The sequence below is a fragment of the Mytilus edulis genome, chromosome 1, assembly GCF_963676685.1.
Source record: "Mytilus edulis chromosome 1, xbMytEdul2.2, whole genome shotgun sequence".
Lineage (NCBI taxonomy): Eukaryota > Metazoa > Mollusca > Bivalvia > Mytilida > Mytilidae > Mytilus > Mytilus edulis.
This window is the reverse complement of record NC_092344.1, coordinates 49,027,492-49,052,517: the sequence shown is the minus strand read 5'-3', so window position 1 is coordinate 49,052,517 and position 25,026 is coordinate 49,027,492. Positions and strand designations below refer to the sequence as shown.

The following is a 25,026-nucleotide window of genomic DNA, read 5'->3' as shown; positions in this document are numbered from 1 at the left end:
AGATTATCTGTTGTTGATGTTTAAGTCTGAGAGACAAAGTTTGATCATTCTGCAAGTATATTGTTATGATTTTTTTTTTATGCCACACCTACAATATAGAGGAGCATCATGTTTTTCAGGCCTCTCAATTTTTCAATCTGCCTGTCCTTGTTATTCCTGGCATCTTGTATCAAATGAAAGTTTGTACGTTAAAGATTTGGTCATTGGTAGTTTGTGGTCACATCACTTGAAACTTAGAATACATCTCCATTATTGTGTAGACTGTTTAATATGTACAAGCTAAACAAACGTTCTGATCAAGCCTTGAAGGCATAAAACTTTGCTCAGTGCTCGGAGCACAAAAATCATGCTTGGTTGATTTTCGAGTCTGAGTACAAAAATCATGCTCGAAAGTTTTATGACCATGAGGCCAGGATTTAACTTTTTACTGAACATCTTTGTTGAAATCTACTGTTGCATTATTTACATGTAATTATTTTCTTCCTTTCTGTCGCGTGTTCTCATTTTGGTATTTTTTGCTTAAATTAGTTTGATAGAATTACTTCTGGTTGATCATTGATGTTTTCTATAAAGTTGCATTACTATCAGTTCATATCAGTTTGACGACTATTTTCAAGGATCTGTTTAGTCAGATGGTCTTTTTTAATTCTTCCCTACAGGTGAGACATCTGTGTGTCAACAGTGTTTGTTATATTTAAATAAACAAATATGTAAATATAATGTTGCTATCTATGAAGAGAGACCATTGTTTAGTGGTTGGTTGTATTTTTCATTATGATAGCTAAATTAATACAACATAATCAAGCCGTGACAGAATGTCTCATAGCTGCATGGTTCAAATTGCTTGTAACATCAGATTTAAAAATGCATTATTTTTTTGTTTCAGTTTTTTTTCTACTAATAAAAATAAAACTTGATTATGAACCAAATATTCGATTAATTTTATATTTCTCAAATTTCTTACAGTATTAAGTAACAGCTATATCTAACTGTATGTTGTTTAAAATATTGTTGGATCTGTTTATACATGCATATCTATGTATATGTTACTATAATATGTATATTTAGAGACCAGTCTGTTCATCAGTAATTTATACTTTATTGGTGTGGTCTTTTCTATGATGATGATTATTGACAAGCATATATCAGATTATCTGTTGTTGATATTTCAAGTCTGAGAGAAGAATTTTATGTCGAAGTCCATAACTGTATATTCATTTAAATTTCAGGGTATCCATTTTTGTGGATTCAGTTCCTTGATATTTAATTTCGTGGATTGCCACAAAGTCTGCATACAAGCCTATAGAACATTTGTTTTTCTTTGAACATTTGAATTCGTGGTTCTCTTTCACCCACGAAATCCATGAAAATTGATATCCCACAAATAATATTGAGTCCACAGTATTGTATAATGGTTCTTTTCCTTTTCATCTGTTTAAACTGTTCTTATTGGGAATTGAAAGAAACAGCAATACCAAAAATTTCATACATTCCAAAAGTTTTTTTGAGTTCTGACATCTCTTACAAATTAAGCAAAAGCTAGGTGTAACCTAATGTTGTTTATATATACAGATACATCTGTTGATATGTAAAAGCAACATCGAAAGCAAATTTACAGATCTAAAATTGTTGGGTTGATGTTTAGACGAGTTGTATGTGTATGTGTATGTGTATGTGTGCTGACACTAGTATTTAGAGCTTAGTCTGTTCATCAGCAATTTATACTTTCATGGTATTGTCTTTTCTATGATGATGATTATTGACAAGCATATATCAGATTATCTGTTGTTGATATTTCAAGTCTGAGAGAAGAGTTATATTTTGTTCTTAGTCTTGATTTTAATCAGTTGTGTCTTATGAACTTTTGTTGGTCTTTTATTCTTTTTTTTATCTATGGCATTTTAGTGTCAGTTTATTTTCAATTTATGAGTTTGAATGTGACTTTTGATTATATCTTTCGCTCCTGTTTTATGGCGGAGTTTATTCATTCCGCAAGTATACTATTCAAAAAAAAAAAAAAAATTATTTGACATTTTATACTATGGATTTGGTTCTAAGATGTGCTTAAATGATTTATCAGGTTGCCAAGTGTCGGTTTCATCTGTCTTGGTGCAATTGTTTAAGGATATTTATAGTTCTTTCATGGCTTACAGCTAATTTCCTACTGCACGCAGATGAAGACTTTGGTTAGTTTGCTTGCTTTGTTTGTATAGTGTACAATTGTATTGGGAAAATGTCCAATTGAATTTAAATATGATATATACAGGTTTAACTATGTCATATATATTGTTTGGAGATGTCAATCTTAATTACAAAGCTTGAATAAACAATTATACAAACAAAGCAAGCAAGCCAACCAACGTTTTACTCTACAAGCATTAGGAAATTAGCTGTAAACCACTCCAAACAATTGATATTTATAATAAGTTCATTTATACATTTGAAATATTTCTTTTCAATGGCTAATCAACCTATTGCTTCATATATAATTATTAGTTATTCTTGGTATATTCTTTTCTATGATGAATTTTATTGACAAGCATATATCAGATTATTTGTTGTTGATATCTAAATTCTGAGAAAGATAATAATGACAGAATCTAATCATTGTGCATAGAACAATTAAAAAAAGGAAATTTTGAAACCCAGAAGTTGGTTCTAATATGTGATATTCATGATTGATTTTTCAGTTGGTCAATGTTGGTCTATACTGTTGGTTTGCAATGGTTTTAAGACATTTATAGTCCTTTCATATTTTGGATCGCCTAGCAGCATGTTCATTGATACAAACAAAATATGTTCACTGAAATATTTCTTTTTAAAGGCCAATCAACCTACTTCTGGTCAAGCAGCAACAGATGGGCCAGCAAAAGTTAAAGAAAAAGAGAAGGAAGAAATCGATGAAAAACAAGAGAAAGAAGAACCATTGGATAAAGAAGCATTAGATAGTTTTACTAATTCTGTTGTAACAGGTTAGTTTGTATAATTTCTACTGCTTTAGTATATATGACTTTTCTGTTCAATAATTTTGTGTTGTAATAATAGTGAACAAAACCAAATTTCATCAGTGTAAATGACTGGTCCAAAATAAAATCCTATCTAGAAAAATACATTGGGGAAAAGTTTGATTTTTTTTAAATTACTTATGATGGATGAGCTGAAAGGACTATTGTTTTTCTGAACAAGTACTGATGGATACCTATTTACTTTTCTCCCCCAAAATATGATAATTATAAAAAATGTAAAGCCTCAGTACATTTTGGAATAAAAGCAGACTTTAAAAGTACTTCACCAACATAGAGTTGTATTTGTTAATTGATGACAAAATTATTTGTACCTTTATATACTTTCTGTGATGATTCATTATTGACAAGCATATGACAGAACATAATTTGTTGATGCCTCATTGTTCTAGGATTTTTTTGGCACCTTGACTTACCACGGGTAAGATCAATAAAAAAATTACTTACCCACATCTAAAAGTTAAATCCGCCAACCAATGCGGACTGCGCAAAGCGCTCGGCGCCCTTATGGCCGGGGGTCTGGGGGCCGCTCAAGGCCCCCGTAAGCTCTGGGGTAAATGATGCAAAATCCTGCATTCTAGCCATTTCCTGGCACCTTTTTCATGCTTCAGAAAGTACCCTTTTTTGTGATGTCAAATGATGTTTTGTATGAAGCAATGATGACTAAAATGTATTGAAAAGTATTTGAAATATATGGCTTAATTGTAACTATATACCTATACCACCAGAAAAGTACATTGAACTATAACAGTACTTCACTGACTTTCATACCAATAATCCACTGTAAAAAAAATAAGGGACTTACATGCAACTGTTTTTAAAAATCAGACATGCTCTTTATAAAATACTGAATATTTTTCAGGCTGATTCACTGAACATTAACCCTTTCGCCGACGAGTCCCGGTTTACCGGGATTCACGCTTCAGACAGCTGACGATGAGTCCCGTTTTACCGGGATCGGAATACCTCTTATATGTTTCCCGCTCAAACAGTGCAAACGTGGGTTATCTTTCTTTGATGGATAACCCGGATGAAAGTGTAAACATGCCGGTTCCGTTTGTTGAAAACCGTGTCAAAATCAGAGGAAATTTACGGAATTTACGAGAATTTGAAATGAGGGAACATTTTTTTTGAAAGAATATGGAAGAATTGAAGCCAAACTAGTATACTTTTTTGACATAAAATGTCGTTTTATGTACAAAACAGTTGGAATGGACATCGATCAGTGTGAGGAATTTGTACAGCCTCATAAAATTTTTCAAAATTTTGCCGTTTTGGGTTAAAAAATTACGATTTGGGGTGAAAGAGTCGAATTTTGAGAATTTCACCTTGATAATGACGAAAATTTGAAAATTTTGATATTTTATGAAGAAAAAATTGTCAAAACATGAACAAAACTGTGAACATGGTCTTAGTGAATAAAATAAATACACAAATAACTATAAACAAGTTTTTATTGACATTTATTATGAATATTTCCAACTTGAGTAATAGTAGCCAGGGACGCCATCGTCTCAGAGTAGCTTCTGTCTGGGCAGCAATCGGTGAAAGGGTTAATGATTAAGGATAAGTCATTTGTTGCACATAGATTTTAAATTTAAAAACTTTTATGACATGCTTTAAATTATATGTTTTGAAGTTTGTCTGAACAAAGCTGGATTGGGATACGATTGAATTTTGTACAAAATTGAAAAAAAAACGATTTCTTACTAAATTTGACAAATATGTTATAGCTATTACTATGTCATTTATTAAGAGCTATAATAAATGCAACTGTAAGTTTATTTTCCTTCGATGACAAGAAAAAAATTGTTTATGTCCCGATTTAAGCACCAGTTATCAATCCGGATTTTCCGATTTTACCGACACCGTGACCGACTTTTAGAATGATAGGAGAAGAATGTGGTCTCTTTTGCGCTTGATTACACCTAGTAAACGAGTGCTTGAATAAAAGCACCGATAGACATCGACAAAATCTTCGATCTTTTATCAAAGTTTTTTCTCGTGATTTAATAAAAATAAAAAGCAGATATGGGAAAATTGAAGACGACCGGGAAATTTATTTCTTATTTTCCTTCGATGACAAGAAAAAAATTGTTTATGTCCCGATTTAAGCACCAGTTATCAATCCGGATTTTCCGATTTTACCGACACCGTGACCGACTTTTAGAATGATAGGAGAAGAATGTGGTCTCTTTTGCGCTTGATTACACCTAGTAAACGAGTGCTTGAATAAAAGCACCGATAGACATCGACAAAATCTTCGATCTTTTATCAAAGTTTTTTCTCGTGATTTAATAAAAATAAAAAGCAGATATGGGAAAATTGAAGACGACCGGGAAATTTCAAGAGTTTTTCGGCTTCCCCGAACTTGAAAATTGACTTACCACCGGGTGACAAAGGCTAAAAAATGACTTACCCGTTGTCCTAATCCACTTACCCCGGGTAACGGGTAATGGGAATCATAACACTGTGCCTATAATCTGAGAAAAGTACTATTGAGAACTTGATTTTTTAAATGGGTTATTTAGTTCATCATCATCAAGCCACAACTTGTACACACTAACTTAAATTTGAGGTAAAAGGTTGTTTTGCTCGGGAAGAAGAGGGATGGGTTGTATGTACTGGAATCTTAAATTAATGCTAATTGGTTGGTAAGAAATGTAATATAATTGAATGGAATTTTCACAAAAAAAACTTATTTTGTTGGTAATTAAACTTTTTTTTTTTTTATAATATTGCCTCATGACCTGCTCAAACAACATTGCACACTGACTTCAATACTGTACACAATGGCAGTAAACAATGGAATCAGAATACAAATCCTTCAATATTTTTTGAAAAATTTCTGAAGTTCAGTCAGTTTTAGAATATTTAGTCACTTAGTGTTTAAGCTTTCTTTGTATAAATGTTTATTATATTTGTGAATTTACTTTTCTGTCACAGGCTGTTTGACACTGTTAGATTCATTACCAGAAACCGTGTACAGAGTTTGTGATTTATTTCTTGTTGTAACTCAAAGAAATGGAATAAAATGGCAAAAAGATGTGTTATCAACCATTGTACAGGAGGTATGTTTTATTTTTAGATAGAAATTAGAAGATGCGGAATGAGTGCCAATGAGACAACTTTTCATCCAAGTCACAAGGTGTAAAAAGTAAATGCTCAGTATTTGATTGATCAATACATGAAAATAAAGAAAGAAATAAAAAAAAAAAATATATATAAAAAAAATCATTCACCAAGTTAGTAAGAATGGTTCTTCAGTAGTGATGGATATATTGGTGATTAAGATTCATAAATATAAATGAAAAGAAATAAACGTTTGCAAGATATAAAGCATACAAAAATGTAAAATTTACGATGTGGTGTTGATATTTTGTACATTGTAACACAATTAATTAAGCTATGAATGTCAAAACTGATAAGTTAAAAATATTAACAAAAATGATACAAATATTTAAAATCCATGAAGATGCATGGTCACTTAAAAGGCTTAAAACTATTTGTCTTTTTTCTCTCATCTCACTTAATTTATGTTTTATATTGGATATTAAAAACGTAAAACCATCATAGTGTCTTAATGAATGTCAACTATTTTTTTTCTAGGTAAAGGACCTTAGTAAGCTGATTTTAAATACAACATCAAAAGAAGATAGACAAGCAAACATTGATAACGCATCGCGTTTTGCTGCAAGGCTTCATCTTTTCAGCCTGTTGTTTGAGGTAAGTCTGTTTTTAGGCATAATTTGTTTGTGGGAGATATTATTTCTATCATTATAATATATTATGCACCCATTCAAAGATGGCGGGCCACAATGCATTGTCCTTGTCTGTCTGTGGGTCTGTTCATCTGCTTGACAAAAAAATACTTGACATAACCCGAGATTTTCCCCGACATTTTCAAGTTGTCATAGTATTTTAGTTACCTACTGTTGCCATAGTATTTAATTATGCTTTGTTCAAATGATTGAGTGTCTGTTATTTAAAAATTATAGTATATTATAACATTCAAAATTAATAGTTGTGATTGAAAGATTTCCTTGCATTGTGTATCTTCATCTGTGTTGTCCAGTGACATATGTGATTGTTTACAATGCTATATTAATGTAGTGATTGGCATCATTGGGTAGAATTTTGTTGTAACTTTTACCCTGGTATTTGTAGCTAGACATATTAAATTTTGATTTAAAAATTGATACAAGGATAAAAGCGATGAAAAAAATAAAATTCTCAGTTGCAATTTCATACTTGGTCAGCATCTTGACAGTGATGAGTTGTAATGAATGAGCACTTTTCAGACAACTTTCTGTTTGATGATGCCCTGAATTTTTCATTTTGTTGAAAGAACTGAAAATTTTCCACATACGTCACTAATATACAACTGTGCAGAAAGACTTTTATATAATGTCAGCAGCTTGAATGTGATGAGTTGCAACGTGTGAACATTTTTCTGATCTGTAACAAACAAGTTAAAATCTTCCTATTTTCCAAACTTAGAATTTGCCTTAATAATTTGTTTGGTTCTTTTTATTTTACAATTAAATACTAAAGATACTGTTGTAGTATTTTGTATTGCTTTGAGAGGATGCTTCAATGCCTGTGTATACAAAAATTATAGTTGTGTTGAAAACATTTCCATGCATTGTGTATCTTCATCTGTGTCGTCCAGTGACATATGTGATTGTTTACAATGCTATATAAATGTAGTGATTGGCATCGTTGGGTAGAAGTTTGTTGTAATTTCTATCCTAGTATTGTAGCTAGACAAATTTAATATTGATTTCAAATGTAAAATGGTTTTCTCAGATACAGCTTCATCTTTGCTCAGTAACCTGAGATTTCAGTTTTTTACTTCCTGTTGCCCTTTCATTAAATTTTTCATTACCGTATGCTGAATGAAATTAAAATTGTCCTCGCACCTTGTTTGCGTTAGATTGATCAGAATGATTTATCTTTGGTTCAAAGGTTGATACAGATAAGTTGTTGGTGTGAGCTTTTTTTCAGATCTGTCAAATGTCTTCTTTCTGCTTTCCAATTCATTGCTTTACAAGAGAGGTATGTCAGCCCCACAACACAATGTTCTTGCTTTTCTTACAGCCACATAAACATATTGTTGTCTCAGTATTTTTTAATGGGTTTGCCAGTATGTTTAAATGCTTGTATTTTACAACTGATATAAAAAATATTTTATATAATGCTTGTATTTTAAAGATGATATACAAAATATATTAATAGATGTGATTAAGTAATTTTCTTGCATTGTGTATCTTCATCTGTGTCGTCCAGTGACATATGTGATTGTTTACAATGCTATATTAATGTAGTGATTGGCATCGTTGGGTAGAAGTTTGTTGTAATTTCTATCCTGGTATTGTAGCTAGACAAATGAATATTTTCAAATATAAAACAGTTTTCTCAGACAACTTCATCTTTGCTTAACTACCTAAAAGTGAGGTGTAGTAATGTGTGAATACTTTTTGGAGATATCAGTCAGCTATATCATGTTGCCAAAACTTTAATTTTTTTCAAGATGTTGAAGGAAATTGAATTGTCCTTACACCTTACTTGCATTAAATTGATCAGAAGGATTTGTCTTTGATCTGAAGCTTGACAGTGATGAGTTGTTGGTGAGAGCATTTTTTCAGATTTGTCAAATATCTTCTTTCTGCTTTGCAATTCTTTGCTTTACAAAAGAGGTATTCTAAGCCCCACATCACAATGTTCTTGCTATTCTTACAGCTACATAAACATATTGTTGTCCTAGTATTTTATAATGGTGTGACAAGATGTTTGAATGCTTGTAATATAAAGATGATATACAATATGTGATATTTGTTATTAAATCCTTTCCTTGCATTGTGTATCTTCATCTGTGTCGTCCAGTGACATATGTGATTGTTTACAATGCTATATTAACGTAGTGATTGACATCGTTGGGTAGAAGTTTGTTGTAGCTTTTACCCTGGTATTGTAGCTAGACAGATTTTATATTGAATTCAAAAGTTATGTATAGAATAGAAGGATAAAGTTGTACTCTGGTACAATTGGATGTTTGGCCAGCAGCATGACAGTGATAAATTATAATATGTAAGCACATTTCTGAAATGTTCGAGAACTGCTTCCTGTTTGCAGATACTTTGAATTTTTTCACTATTTTGTCTACTGATTTCTCCAATACAAGTTATCAAGAATCATTTCATATTTGGTCAGAAGATTGGCAGTAATGACATGTAATGTTTTAGCATATTAAAGATCTGTTGGGCATCTACTTTCTGTTTTTTCCCCCCATACTTAAGATTACATGTGTTGGTATTCTAACCCAACAATGTATGTGTTCTTGTTTTTTAGCTCACCTGACCTGAAAGGTCAAGTGAGCTTTTCTCATCACTTGGCGTCCGTCGTCTGTAAACTTTTACAAAAATCTTCTCCTCTGAAACTACTGGGCCAAATTTAACCAAACTTGGCCACAATCATCCTTGGGGTATCTAGTTTAAAAAATGTGTCCGATGACCTGGCCATCAAACCAAGATGGCCGCCATGGCTAAAAATAGAACACAGGGGTAAAATGCAGTTTTTGGCTTATAACTCAAAAACCAAAGCATTTACAGCAAATCTAACGGGGGTAAAATTGATTATCAGGTCAAGATCTTTCTGCCCTGAAATTTTCAGATGAATCGGACAACCCGTTGTTGGGTTGCTGCCCCTGAATTGGTAACTTTAAGGAAATTTTGCTGTTTTTATACGTCCGTCTTTTAGACGGGACGTATTATGGTATACCGTTGTCCGTCCGTCCGTCTGTGGTTCCGTTCGTCCGTCCAGCTTAAAGTTTTTGGTCAAGGTAGTTTTTGATGAAGCTGAAGTCCAATCAACTTGAAACTTAGTACACTTGTTGCTTATGATATGATCTTTCTAATTTTAAAGCCAAATTAGACTTTTGACCCCAATTTCACGGTCCACTGAACATAGAAATGAAAGTGTGAGTTTCAGGTTAAAGTTTTTGGTCAAGGTAGTTTTTGATGAAGCTGAAGTCCAATCAACTTGAAACTTAGGACACTTGTTGCTTATGATATGATCTTTCTAATTTTACAGCCAAATTAGATAATTACCCAATTTCACGGTCCATGGAACATGGAAAAGGATAGTGCGAGTGGGGCATCCGTGTACTTTGGACACATTCTTGTTGTTTGTGCAAATATACAGATCTGTCTGGCAATACTTTATGCTTTATAATTCTTTGTTTTATTGGTGTGGGTATGTTAAGCCTAACAACACAGTTGTTCTTGTTTTTCAGACAATAACATAGATTATGTTGTCATAATATTTATTAATACTTTTACAACACAATTTTATGCCTGTATTATAAAGATAATATACATAATTTGATAGTGATGATGAATTCCTCTGTCATGCATTGTGTATCTTCATTTGTGTCTTGCCATGTGACATATGTGATTGTTTACAATGCTATATTAATGTAGTGATTGGCATCGTTGGGTAGAAGTTTGTTGTAACTTTTACCCTGGTATTGTAGCTAGACAGATATGATATTGATTTGGAATGTAGTATAATGATTGAAGGAGTCAAAACTGTAGAAAGATGATCTAGATTATCGCATTACTATGTTTTTGCACTTTATATTCTCATGCATTATATTATATTTAATTCAATTTTTCTTCACAGGAAATGATGATGCCATGTGCAGAAACCCTGGATACTTTCTATCTGACCGATATGTTAGTACAGGTTCTTAACAGCGAACAGGAATTTCTGTCAGCAAACAAAGAAATGATCACACCTAGGTAAACATATACTTCACATATTACAATAATTTAATTTTGGATGTAACGCGTCTTCTGATTGGCGGACGTTATTTTATTATGAGCCCATAGACATAATTTAGTCGTGTGACCGTGACGTCATCAACGTTTTTTCATGGTTTTCTATGGTTTAAAATGGAATTTAGAATTAAATTATAAGAAATGACTAATATTTTTTTCTGTCTATTCGAAATAACAAAAAAAAAATGTGGTACACACTGTTAAATAACCCGCTACACGCTTTATTCAGTGTGCACCAAATTTTTTATGTTATTTCTTCATAGACAGAAAAAATATTACAGTCATTCCTTAAACAATTATACAGTTTCTAAATGTTTTTGTATTAGTAAGAAAAACTGGTATGCATCAATGAGACAGCAACACAACAACACAAAAAGATAAAGACAACTAGTGGTTAAAATATGTTTGGAGGTTGCAATTTACCAACTTGTTTATTATTTCATTTAGTAAAACAAATTGTTCCAAATAATCTCTTTGTACATGTACTGGTTAAATGTTGATATGAAAATGGGGAGATGTTGTATGATTGCTAAAGAGAACACTAGAGTTCTAATGAAGTTCACAATTATAGGCCACTGATCAACCTTCAACAATAAGAAAAACTAACCCTGTTTATAGGCTATAAAAAGCCCTGCCACGAAAAAAGGTGAACAAATAAAACAAGAGAAAAAAGTATTGAAAAAAATAAATCATCTAAAATGGTTGTATGTGGCATTAAGCTGACTTTAAACATGAAATTTGCCATGCAGTTTTAATTTTCATATTCTGTTTGCGTCAGAATTAGGAAATTATTCGGCCATAGATGCCTAGCAATGCACAGAAAAAGCATGAATAATTTATTTTATGTTTTAGATGGCTTGCTCCCCTGCTTTTACTTCTTGACCTTTATGAAAAAGTATCTGTGATATCCAAGAGGAAAGCAGAAGCAGCAAAGCTTACGGTAAATATTTTAGACTAAATCAGCTGTTTGAATTGTTCATTTGGAACCTCTCACACTCCCGAAAGTCTAGAAAGACAGAAGATTTGTGTTTGACTAAATGATTATTATGTTTATAAACCCATTTGATGAAGTGAATGGTATATATGCAATCACTTTTTGTACTAAATGGTCAAATAACAATTGATGGTATACCTTAAGCAGATTCTGGTAGAAACTATGTGCAAAGAGAGCAATGAAAAATACATTGTATTGCAGGAATACTGCCATATCAATATGTATTGGAAGTTACTTTAGGGTCTAGTGTTCAACCTACTTTCTTTTGTAAAAGTTTGTCATTAAGCAAGAGGGATTTCAGTTTTCATAATAGTTCTTCAAAGAATGCAGAAATTTTAAACATTTCATTATACATATACCAGTAGAAGATTCAACAAACAACACAGGTTTTAAGATAGATTTGAGGATAGTTCATCACTAACAATTTGATTCCCGTCTGGGATGAAAATTTCAGGAACTGAATTTTTGGCTCTCTCTTGACACCATTTGCGAGTATGGTCTCAAGGAAACGATGATAGTCCGTTGGAAGGGGACGATAAATGGCTGACCCGTGTTCAGAGAGAGCCATATCTCTTGCACGTTAAAGACACCCTTGTAGATTTCGAAAAAGAGCAGGCTAATGCCGCTACAAGGCAGCACTCGCACCCGCAAAGTGTAAAGGGATTAATATAAGTTGCGAAACTTGTTTCCCAATCCATTATAAATAAATATGTTTAAACTAAACTAACAATTTGTGCAATAAATATCACTACAATCACTTTTATAAAGTGAATATGAAGCACCTTTTTTTCAGCATTATTGAAATATTCAATAGTTTGCTAGTAGAGGGTGCAAAATTAAAAGCTGGTTATTCCTTAACTAGAAATACATTTCTTGTTAATTTATTCCCCAGCTTACATTTAAATGATCTTCATTAAGCAATAAAATACAGTAAAAGATTTCCCTGCCAAATCCTAAATTAAGCACTTGTCCAATGTGTGTGAATTTCCAGATGACATCCTTTGATTATATATTATGGGCAAACTAGATCCTACATTCTGAACTGACAAAGCTTTACATTTTCCCAGCTTCTGTCTATATTACTATGTACATTCTTCAACCATTCCAATATTAATATATCAGTTTAATCACCTATTAGGTTTATCTTAGCCTTGATATTACATTTTTAAACTTTCGGGTTTTTGCAATGATTTCTTATATTAACATTACTTACTACCTCTTGCAAAGATAAAACGAAGGAATCACCTATGGATGCAGTTGGTACCTTGGTTTGAAATCTCTGAAATGTTATCAGTACCTAGAGAATGAGCACATTTTTTTTCTGGAGTTGATGATTTCTTCAATTCTTTCTTGTCCAGCTGCATTTAGGGTTATTGTTACATGAAGAATTTTTTGCATCAGATTTTCTACTGTTTTGCTTCTAATAAGATTTGTTTGCCAAAATATTGTTCTGTCGGGAAAAATACAAGTTTTAGATGTTCGCTGCAAGATTTGAACACGATAGTATTGATCTAAAGCCGTTCTTTTAATTTAAGGTGATGTATTACTTGGCTGTTCAAACTGCACCTCTTTTTCAACACATTTGTACTTTTGCAAATGAAGTTAGTATAAGGTGCAACATAAATGTGATGTTTATTCCTCAGTTAGAAATCATTTCTTCCTGATTTATTCCACATCCTACATTCACTATTAAACCTTGTTGGTTGTTCACATTAAAGATTTTAAAGTTGGTATCTGCTACTTCTGCACCAAGCACATTGTTTAATTTTAAGACAAACCACTTCTCCCTATTTAGATCAAGAGTAAACACCTATTGATGCACTCCTAAGTCTTGTTTGAAACCTTGGAATAACCACCTGTTCCTAGTATTTTTATAAAGCTTATTATTTCTTTAAAATTTTCAACCACATTCCTGAGTGTTGGGTTATATGTATACAACAACAAAAATTGTATTGTTTCACTATGTGCACCTCTTTTTCAACACATTTGTACTTTTGCAAATGAAGTTAGTATAAGGTGCTATATAAAAGTGCTGTTTATTCCTCAGTTAGAAATCATTTCTTCCTGATTTATTCCACATCCTACATTCACTATTATTAAACTTTATTAGTTGTCTTGCTGAAGTCTGTTAACATGGGAAAGGTAATTGGTCCCATCCCTCGTCATGTCAATTTAAAGACTTTAAAGTTTGTATTTGCAATTTCTTTAAATTTTTAGATAATATTTAAATAATATTTTGTTTGTTTTTCAGCAAAATAGCCATACATGGAAATGGTTTGATGACAGCAGCGGTAGATGGTGTAAATATAGTCTTCCTAATAACAAAACCATAGATGATGCTTATCAGTCCGGTGAAATCAATGTTAGGTAAGTTCATGGCTATAGCCTAGCTTAAATGCTTTCGTCATGCAGGTAATTATACTGTCAAGCAAGATAGTGTATATCATATCTCTCTTTTTTCATTTTCTATGACGGGTAATTTAATAGATGATGAAGCTCAATAGTTGAAACATTTATATCAAGCTTCACTGCAGACATCTTTTACTTGCCGCTGTGCAAGGGCTGTATAGCCAGTTAAGGTCGTTAAAAACTTCCATCTCGTCATCTTTTACCACAAACAAAACATGAATTTTAAATATTTTTTTTTAATTAAGAAAGCCCAGATGAACAACAAATTACTCATAATGATTTTTTTTGTCGAGCCTGCAACTTTTGTTGCAGAAAGCTCGACATAGGGATAGTGATCCGGCGGCGGCGTTAGCTCACTTCTTAAAAGCTTTATATTTTAGAAGGTGGAAGACCTGGATGCTTCATACTTTGTATATAGATGCTTCATGTTACGAAGTTTCCGTTAGTCACATGTCCAATGTCCTTGACCTCATTTTCATGGTTCAGTGACCACTTGAAAAAAAAGTTCAAATTTTTTGTAATGTTGAATTCTCTCTTATTATAAGTAATAGGATAACTATATTTGATATGTGCGTACCTTGCAAGGTCCTCGTGTCTGTCAGACAGTTTTCACTTGACCTCGACCTCATTTCATGGATCAGTGAACAAGGTTAAGTTTTGGTGGTCAAGTCCATATCTCAGATACTATAAGCAATAGGGCTAGTATATTCGGTGTATGGAAGGACTGTAAGGTGTACATGTCCAACTGGCAGGTGTCATCTGAAATTGACCTCATTTTCATGGTTCAGTGGTTATAGTTAAATTTTTGTGTTTTGGTCTGTTTTTCTCATACTAATGCAATAGGTCTACTATATTTGTTGTATGGAATGATTGTTAAGTGTACATGTCTAGCGGGCAGATGTCATGTGACCTTGACCTCATTTTCATGGTTCAGTGGTCAAAGTTAAGTTTTTGAGTTTTGGTCTTTTTATCTAATACTATATGCCATAGGTCAACTATATTTGGTGTATGGAAATATTTTATGATCTTTTATTTAACCGTGACCACATTTTCACGGTTCATTGCACAGTGTTAAGTTTTTGTGTTTTGGTCTATTTTTCTTAAACTATAAGTAATGTGTCAACTATATATGTTGTATAGAAGCATTGTTAGCTGTACCTGTCTGCCTGGCATGGTTCATCTGACCTGGACCTCTTTTTCAAGGTTCATTGGTCTTTGTTTAGTTATCTTGGTTAATGTTAAGTTTATGTGACAGTTGTAATAAAGCTTAGCTTTATACTTAGGACTATCAACATAATATCAATGATTAGTATAGAAGGCGAGACATTTCAGCGTGTGCACTCTTGTTTAGCTAAAGTAGGATAATCATTAATGTCTGTATAAAACTTACTCAGATTTCGAAAATTACCTGTAATGAAGATGCTTTTGTAAATATAAGTTTGTTTAGGGGTTCATGATTTAGATAATACTTCTGTAACAAAAATGCATGTCACAGTAAAAATATACCATTTTAAATGTAAGATAAAAAAAAATCATCTTATTAACAGGTTCTCAGCTGGAAGAAGAAGGTACACAATTCATTTTAACACCATGGTTCAGGTAGGAGTTCTTTATTATCATTTGTTAAGTAATCTTCAATTAAATATGTCTTCTCGAAATAAGAAGATGTGGTATGATTTCCAGTGACACAACTCTCCACAAGAGACCAAATGACACATAAATTAACAACTACAGGTCAGTGTTTGGTCTTCGACAATGAGCAATACCTATCTAGCATGGTCAGTTGTAAAGGGCCCTGAAATGACAAATGTAAAACAATTCCAATGAGCAAACTATATATTGCTAACAGCCTAAGTTTATGTACAAAATACTGAACAAAAGCAAATATGATGCAGAGCAACAAACAACTACCACTGTTCATTTGTCAGTCAGAGATGGGTAAAGCAATCAATAAATCAATTAATTGTAAAAAAAAAAAATATATCAAGTGACATACCAACTTTGTATACTGATGATTTTAGTCTAATATTCAGAAAGATTGTACTCATATTTTTGAATATCTTTGTAGGTTAATGAGGAAACTGGTAACAGACGACCAATCATGTTAAATCTTTCCTCACTTGAGGAGAAACAGCAGGCAAAGGAGGAACAGAAAGTTGCTAATAACCTTGATATATTGTCAGTTGAATCTGGTTCTGGTAGGTTGTTTAGGTAGTATAGTGGTTGGATTAAACTCTGAATCATTTCTGCAGAATAAATTGTAGAATCATTCACTTGCACATTTTCAAATTACAATATGTTGTTTGTCAAGATAGAATGGAGTTCTAGTTTTGAGTTTGTAGCTCACTTGATTGATTGAAAAATGCTGAACTGTATGTAGGTTTCAGTAAATAAGATGAGAATCTTGAACTTGTTAAAATGTTAATATGCTGGGTTTATTTTTGACGAAAAGAAGGTTATGTTTGTTCTTAACAATTTTCACTTGTTTTTGGGAGTTCAGTTATGGTTCTTTACTGTTTTAGAAAAGGAAGTTCAGAACTTTTCATCCAACTTTGAAATCTGTATTCTTTTTAATGATATCATTATCAGTTTAAACAACTGTGGAATTGATTATAATTGTTTTTACATTACATGTATTATTTTGCTGAAGAAAGAGCAATATTTGATGTGTTATTTTATTTTCCAGAGAGTAAAATGGAAACAGAAAGTACAGAAAAGAAAAGAGAAATACCACCTGTGGTTAATGGTTTAAATCATGACCACATAACAAGTATAATTAGGTAAATTCATATTTTCAATGATTATAAGTACTTTTGAACCCTTGACAATGCACTTCTATGAAAGGTATTGCTTGCTTACTTTCAACCACCATGAATTTTGGTTATGTTTGAACAATTTGGGAAATACTATGTTATAATTGTGTCTCCTACTTTTCAATGAATGCTTAATGAAAGTCAAGTAAAGGTTACCTCTGTTACAATTTTTGAATTGGTTGTTATTGATTCGAGTGACTTGAATTGTCAAAATACTGAAATACTTATATTTGTTTCAATGATGAATTTTAAAGACAAGCATATAACTGAATTATGCATGTTGAATATCTAATTCTGAGTTTATTTTTTTTTAAACCATAATACATTACAATATATCTAAGGGTACATTTTCATGGTCGAAAAAAACTTTCCCTTTAAGAGAAAAAGGCTGATACCACAATATGTACTTGAACACCTGGACAAAAACAGAATCAGTAGTCTATATTATATATCGAAACAAAATTAGAGCTTAAGATCTGTATTCTAATCCTTAATTCTCCTTAAAGAAACATACAAGATAATGTATTATTTTCTGTCTGGGGTATTCAAGATGCATATGCACTTAAAATTGTCAATAGGTAGGGTGGTTCTATGCATCTACAGAATAGACAAAAGTTGTTAGTTTGTGCACTATCATGCTGAAACTACACTTGACCCAGTTGTTTACATAAATCCATGATGAATTATAAATTGACAAGCATATGACTGAATTATGCATGTTGACATATTAGTTCTGTTACAGCTAATTTTCTTTTGTTTGTAGAGTAAAACTTTGGTTGCCTTGCATGCTTGTTTTGTTTAAATGTTTGCTAAAGCATTGTTATAAAGATTGACATCTGCAAACAATATAAATAGGCAGAGATAAACCTGTACACATAAGTAAATGAATGGCTGTTTAAATTTCTAGGATAAACTACCCTCCTGTAAGAGGAGACTAGTCTGACAGATAACCAATCTGTCTGTAGGACTAGACTACTTGGAAAGGAGGGTAGTGTACCTACCTTACAGCTTTTACATTAATGCTAGCAAGACAAATCTTTGTTTGGCTTGCTTGCTTTGTTTGAATCAATGTTTGCTCAAGCATGGCAATTAAGATAGGCGGGGTTTCAGCTTGTATACATCATGATACTTAAATTTTATTGGACGTTATGTTTGAGGTAAAGGACACTAAATTTTAAAACATCACATGACAATTATTCTCACATGTTTCCTTACCTGTAAATATACAATACATTCGTCAAAATTATCTCCCTATTACGCCAATTCATTTTCACAATCGTAGAAATGGAAGATAATATTTTTTTTCTCGAAGATATGTATTGTCATCATCCAACTTAAAAGACTGTCGTCTATAACTTTTATTAAAAAAAAGCTTTTCGAACACACCTACTCTGATTTTGTGATTCATTACATATGTATTTCACTCGACCTATATATTTCATCTTTTAGTACTGTGATTTTTTTATGTTATAAAGTCAACCTGTAGCTTTGCTATATAAAAATGATAGAATCTGAAGCGAGATGATGTATCAAATACTCTTGCTTTGTATGTTTTTAAGACAAAATATTCATCTCAAACACACCCTAACATAAAAATGTGCACTCGATTTTCTCTTTTCAATACAATTGTTACCCATTTTTTGGATTTTTTTCTTGAGTCACATAATGGAAGGGCAGACACGGAAATGACTGAAATAACAGTTAATAAAAATATAAACTTTTTTTGCACTCGACGCAAAACTGTGGAAGGCCAGTTTCTCAGCCTCATACAAGAAAAAAGTTTATATTTCTCTTTCATTGACCAATTATTGTTTTTTTACAGGTAAGGAAACATGTGAAAATATTTGTGATGTAATGTTTTAAAATTAAGTGTCCTTATTTTAAACCTCAAACATAACGTCCAATAAAATTTAAGTATGATGTATACAAACTGAAGTCCCGCCTGTCTTAATTGCCATGCTTGAGCAAACATTGATACAAACAAAGCAAGCAAGCCAAACAAAGATTTGTCTTGCTAGCATTAATGTAAAAGCTGTAATGATGACTTCACGGTTCAGCTAACAAGCAAGCTTATCAAAAATATTTCCTTTACCTACACAATCAATGCAATCAGCTGTAAAACGTTTTCATGTTAGATTTTGATGTAGTGCACTAAGACAAATACAGGACCCAGTCTAGTATATAAATCCATGATGAATTATAAATAGACAAGCATATAACTGAATTATGCATGTTGATAAATTAGTTCTGAGTACTACAGTTTTAAATTCCAATCTTATAACATACTGAAGCTGACTGCGACTTCAATGTATATGAATACTAGTTGAATTTCTGATGGTTATTCTAAAAAGGATATTTGTTTGGTTTTACAGCTTTTACATTAATGCTAGCAAGACAAATCTTTGTTTGGCTTGCTTGCTTTGTTTGTATCAGTGTTTGCTCAAGCATGGCAATTAAGATAGGCGGGGCTTCAGCTTGTATAAATCATACTTAAATTTAATTGGACGTTATGTTTGAGGTTAAGGACACTCAATTTTAAAACATCACATGACACATATTCTCATGTGTTTCCTTACCTGTAAATATACAATACAGACAAGATTCTACTTCTTAGAAATGATCTCCCCATTACGCCAGTTCATTTTCACAATCGTAGAAATGGAAGACAATTTTTTTTCAAAGATCCAACTTAAAGACTGTCGTCAAGCACTTTAAGTAAAATAGCTATTCGAACAAACCTACTCTGATTTTGTGATCCATTGGATTGGTATTTCACTTGACCCCTATATTTCATCTTTTAGTACTGTGATTGTTTTATGTTAAAAAGTCAACCTGTATAGCTTTGATATATAAAATGATAGCATCCGAAGCGAGATGATGTATCAAATACTCTTGCATTGTACGTCCAGACAAAATATTCATCTCAAACACACCCTAACATAAAAAAGGTGCACTCGATTTTCTCTTTTCGATACAATTGTTTCCCATTTTTTGGAATATTTTCTTGAGTTACATAATGGAAGGACATACATGGAAATAACTGACTGAACTAATAAATTGATATAAATAAATTTGGTGTTTTTACTATCTTCTGATTGGTTAAAATTATTAGTTTTATTTTCAATGTTGTCAATTTTGATGGCGACACACCCACTCTGACGTTGTGTATTCATACGCCAACATGTGTGTACGTTATTATTGTTAATATAAATAATATAAAAAGTTCTTTGAGCCTTATTTTTGAGAGAAATTTATTTATAGTGAATGGCAATAATTTATTTTGATTTTATTGAACCATAAAACTAATTTTTGACTCTTCACATTTTACATAATCCGCTTCGCGGATTATTCAATGTGAAGAGTCAAAAATTAGTTTTATGGTTCAATAAATTCAAAATAGATAATAGCCATTCATTAAATGTTATAAAAAAAAAACCAATATTAGGTCAATGTTGAAGGCCAGTTTCTCAGCCTCATCCAAGAAAAAAGTTTACATTTTTCTTTCATTGACAAATTATTGTATTTTTACAGGTGAGGAAATATGTGAGAATATTTGTCATGTAATGTTTTAAAATTTAGTGTCCTTAACCTCAAACATAACGTCCAATAAAATTTAAGTATGATTTATACAAGCTGAAGCCCCGCCTATCTTAATTGCCATGCTTGAGCAAACATTGATACAAACAAAGCAAGCAAGGCAAACAAAGATTTGTCTTGCTAGCATTAATGTAAAAGCTGTAAAAAAATAAATTTATTGGACAAGGAATTAGGAGAGAGCTCAAAATACTTGATATTGTTATACAGCTATATTATTTAAAGGCAATTTATTTATTGATTTGAAGATTGGATAATTATTGTGTTGTTCTGCGTTAAATGATGCATAGGTGATGAATTTTATAATGACAAGCATATGACTGAATCTTGCTTGTTGAATTTATTATTCTGAAACCATTGTTGGGAACATTGATAATTTTTGACATTAAAATTAGGAAAAATATCAGATTTCCCATATAGGTTTTGAAAAATATAATATTGCCCTGCCCCACTTAAAATCTTATTATCCATAAGAAATTTTGGACTTATTTTCTTTGATTGTTATTCACCATCACCTAAAATGGGTTTGTTAGGGTCCCGCCAAAGGCGGTCCCCTATAATGATCAGTCTGTCCGTCCGTCCGTCCGTCCGTCTGTCCGTCCGTCCGTAACACTTTGTGTCCGCTCCATATCTAGAGAACCATTATGATTTCATACTTTATACTTTACATGTTTATTAACCACCACCAGAGGGCGTGTCATGATGTATGTACAACTTCCTAGGTCAAAGGTCAAGGTCAAAAAACTTTGGTTTCAGTTGACAACCCTGTGTCCTGTGGTGAAGATCGTGTCCGCTCTATATCTTGAGAACCGTTATGATTTCAAAGTTTATACTTGACATGTATATGAACCAACACCAGAGGGTGTGTCATAATTTATGAACGACTGCCTAGGGCATAGTTCAAGGTCAAAAACTTTGGTTTCAGTTGACAACCCCATGTCCTATGGTAAAGATTGTGTCCGCTCTATATCTTGAGAACCGTTATCATTTCAAAGTTTATACTTGACATGTATATAAACCAACACCAAAGGGTGTGTCATAATTTATGTGCAACTTCCTAGTTCAAAGGTCAAGGTCAAAAACTTTGGTTTCAGTTGACAACCCCATGTCCTATGGTAAAGATCGTGTCCGCTCTATATCTTGAGAACCTTTATCATTTCAAAGTTTATACTTGACATGTTTATAAACCAACACCAAAGGGTGTGTCATAATTTATTTACAACTTCATAGGTCAAAGGTCAAGGTCAAAAACTTTGATTTCAGTTGACAAACCCATGTCCTATGGTAAAGATATAATTTTTTAATGCACATTATTCACAGCGGGGCCCACAGAGATGGCTCCCATCTCAATGATATCTAGTTCAGTTAAAATTCAGGACTGCTAGACAAAAAGGTTGTTTAAAAAGTATGAATTGCCTAATATTAGATCTGCCCCCTGATTAAAATTTTGTATTGGATAATAGTTTGTAAACTTCCAGTTTTTAAATTTTCAAACTAGATGAATTATAGTGGTATAATTCTTGTACTTATGTCAGATTTATTGAATATATTGGGTCTGAGTATTGATCTTTACAGTAGTCTGCTAGGTATGTCGTGAATAATTATATAGAGACGAGCTGTTGATAGGTTTTTTTTGTTTTTTTTTTAACATTGCAGCTAGAAAAAAGAAGGTATTCTGTATTGTTTGCTGAATTAGGTGGACCCAAACTGTACTTTACATTCATGCATTGTGTATCTTCATTCGTGTCTATAATGTGACATATGTGATTGTTTACAATGCTATATTAATTAAGTGATTGGCATCGTTGGGTATAAATTTGGTGTAATTTCTATCCTGGTATTTGTAGCTAGGCATAGAAGATTGGTTTATAATGATTGAAGAGGTCAAAACAGAAAAAAGAATAAAATAAAAAATAAAAAAATATATAGCCAGCTTTCACAAAGTTGAAGAGAATTTTACAGCTTTTACATTAATGCTAGCAAGACAAATCTTTGTTTGGCTTGCTTGCTTTGTTTGTATCAGTGTTTGCTCAAGCATGATAATTAAGATAGGCGGGGCTTCAGCTTGTATACATCATACTTAGATTGTATCGGACGTCTGAGGTTAAGGACACTTAATTTTAAAACATCACATGACAAATATTCTCACCTGTAAAAATACAATAGTTTGTCAATGAAAGAAAAATATAAACTTTTTTCTTGTATGAGGCTGAGAAACTGGCCTTCAACATTAATTGACTGTTTTTATAAAATATCAATCTATTAGTTCAGTCAGTTATTTCCATGTCTGTCCTTCGATTATGCAACTCAAGAAAATATTTTAAAATGGGAAACAATTGTATCGAAAAGAGAAAATCGAGTGCACCTTTTTTATGTTAGGGTGTGTTTGAGATGAATATTTTGTCTTGAAAATGTACAAAACAAGAGTATTTGATGCATCATCTCGCTATCATTTTATATAGCAAAGCTACAGGTTGACTTTATAACATAAAAAAAAATCACAGTACTAAAAGATGAAATATAGGGTCAAGTGAAATACCAATCCAATGGATCACAAAATCAGAGTAGGTGTGTTCGAATAGCTATTTTACTAAAAGTGCTTGACGACAGTCTTTAAGTTGGATCTCTGAAAAAAAAAGTTGTCTTCCGTTTCTACGATTGTGAAAATGAACTGGTGTAATAGGAAGATAATTTAGACGAAGTAGAATCCTGTCTGTATTGTATATTTACAGGTAAGGAAACATGTGAGAATATGTATCATGTGATGTTTTAAAATTTAGTGTCCTTAACATCCAACATAACGTCCAATAAAATTTAAGTATGATGTATACAAGCTGAAGCCCCGCCTATCTTAATTACCATGCTTGAGCAAACATTGATACAAACAAAGCAAGCAAGCCAAACAAAGATTTGTCTTGCTAGCATTAATGTAAAAGCTGTAATATTATGATGATATCTTTTTATTGTATTGTGTATCTTCATCTGTGTCTTGTCATGTGACATATGTGATTGTTTACAATGCTATATTAATGTAGTGATTGGCATCGTTGGGTAGAAGTTTGTGGTAATTTCAATCCTGGTATTTGTAGCTAGACATAGAAGATATTGATTTCAAGAGTAATATAATGGATAGAGGGATATTTTAGTTTATCATATAAGTTTTTGATGGGGTTATACTTATCATTCATGCATTGTGTATCTTCATCTGTGTCTATAATGTGACATATGTGATTGTTTACAATGCTATATTAATGTAGTGATTGGCATCGTTGGGTTGAAATTTGTTGTAATTTCTATCCTGGTATTGTAGCTAGACAAAACTTGTCTCAGATTGAAAAAAAAAAACATTTAATAAATTCAACACAGAACAGTTCTGATAGACACAAGTAGTTATGAAATTGTTCATTTTAGGTTGTAAAGATATCTATATAATATTTTTGGTTTTTTTTGCAGGTCTGTTGTAGTGTTAGTGGGTATACCTGTAGAAGCAGATACTTTACATGCATCCCTTCGGTTAGTGTTACGTCTGACGAGAGAACATAAATATGCCGTATTGTTTGCCGATTTAGGTGGACCCAGACTTTTACTTGCTCTTACTCAATCCTCATCTTTCCAAGGATTTATTTCATTAGTGACGTTAATATTCAGACATGTAATGGAAGAAAAAGATTCATTGAGATATTGTATGGAGAAGGTATGTCCAAAGTTTTTGTAGATAATTTGTTATGGATTAGTTTCTTAGAAGATGGTTGAAAGTGAATACTTTTTATAGTTTTATATTTTCAAGTAAGATTTTGTTTTAGGATAATGAAACTACCAACATTCAACATGTATAACACTTGGGAAAATAAAGATAAGAAAGTATGAAATGAAATAGAACAAGAATCGTTAAATTTTTTTAGGTTGTCTGATGAAAGCATCAAGTTTTCACTAGTAGCAAATAAGGATCACTTTTGTGGTCTCCTTTGTTTTATGCACATTTTGTTAATCTGCAACTTCTTGAAAACAGCTTGATAGACATCAATACAATTGAACTTTTTTCACGCACCTACTTTCTTAACTTTAGGTCAGTGATTTTTCCTATACAAAAGCATGAACTTAGTTTATTTGATATGGCAGGTGACACATCATCTTCTTCGGGAGAGTTACATTTGTTTATGAATAACTGGTACATAGTGGATCATGCTTATGTCCAGAATATCCTCTTAAAATTGCTTTTCAAATTACATTGATTATGGTTTGGACTGACATAAAAGCTTTGATATTTTACTATTTAAGTTTGTTATTTAAGATTTGATGGGTTTACTTAACATCCATGCATTGTGTATCTTCATCTGTGTCTTGTCATGTGA

General features: G+C 32.1%; 1 protein-coding gene across 15 annotated transcripts in view; it reads left to right on the top strand.

Annotated features, from left to right (window-relative positions):
- Positions 1–25,026, top strand: part of LOC139513204 (E3 ubiquitin-protein ligase HUWE1-like) — a 143,551-nt gene that overhangs the window by 49,116 nt on the left and 69,409 nt on the right. For all 15 annotated transcript variants that reach the window (XM_071301595.1, XM_071301579.1, XM_071301538.1 and 12 more), the window contains 10 exons: positions 2,825–2,972; positions 5,970–6,094; positions 6,633–6,749; positions 10,707–10,825; positions 11,717–11,804; positions 14,110–14,225; positions 15,815–15,866; positions 16,336–16,465; positions 16,954–17,047; positions 24,128–24,368. In XM_071301595.1, the coding sequence (XP_071157696.1) occupies positions 2,825–2,972; positions 5,970–6,094; positions 6,633–6,749; positions 10,707–10,825; positions 11,717–11,804; positions 14,110–14,225; positions 15,815–15,866; positions 16,336–16,465; positions 16,954–17,047; positions 24,128–24,368 (1,230 nt within the window). The remainder of the gene's footprint in view (positions 1–2,824; positions 2,973–5,969; positions 6,095–6,632; positions 6,750–10,706; positions 10,826–11,716; positions 11,805–14,109; positions 14,226–15,814; positions 15,867–16,335; positions 16,466–16,953; positions 17,048–24,127; positions 24,369–25,026) is intronic.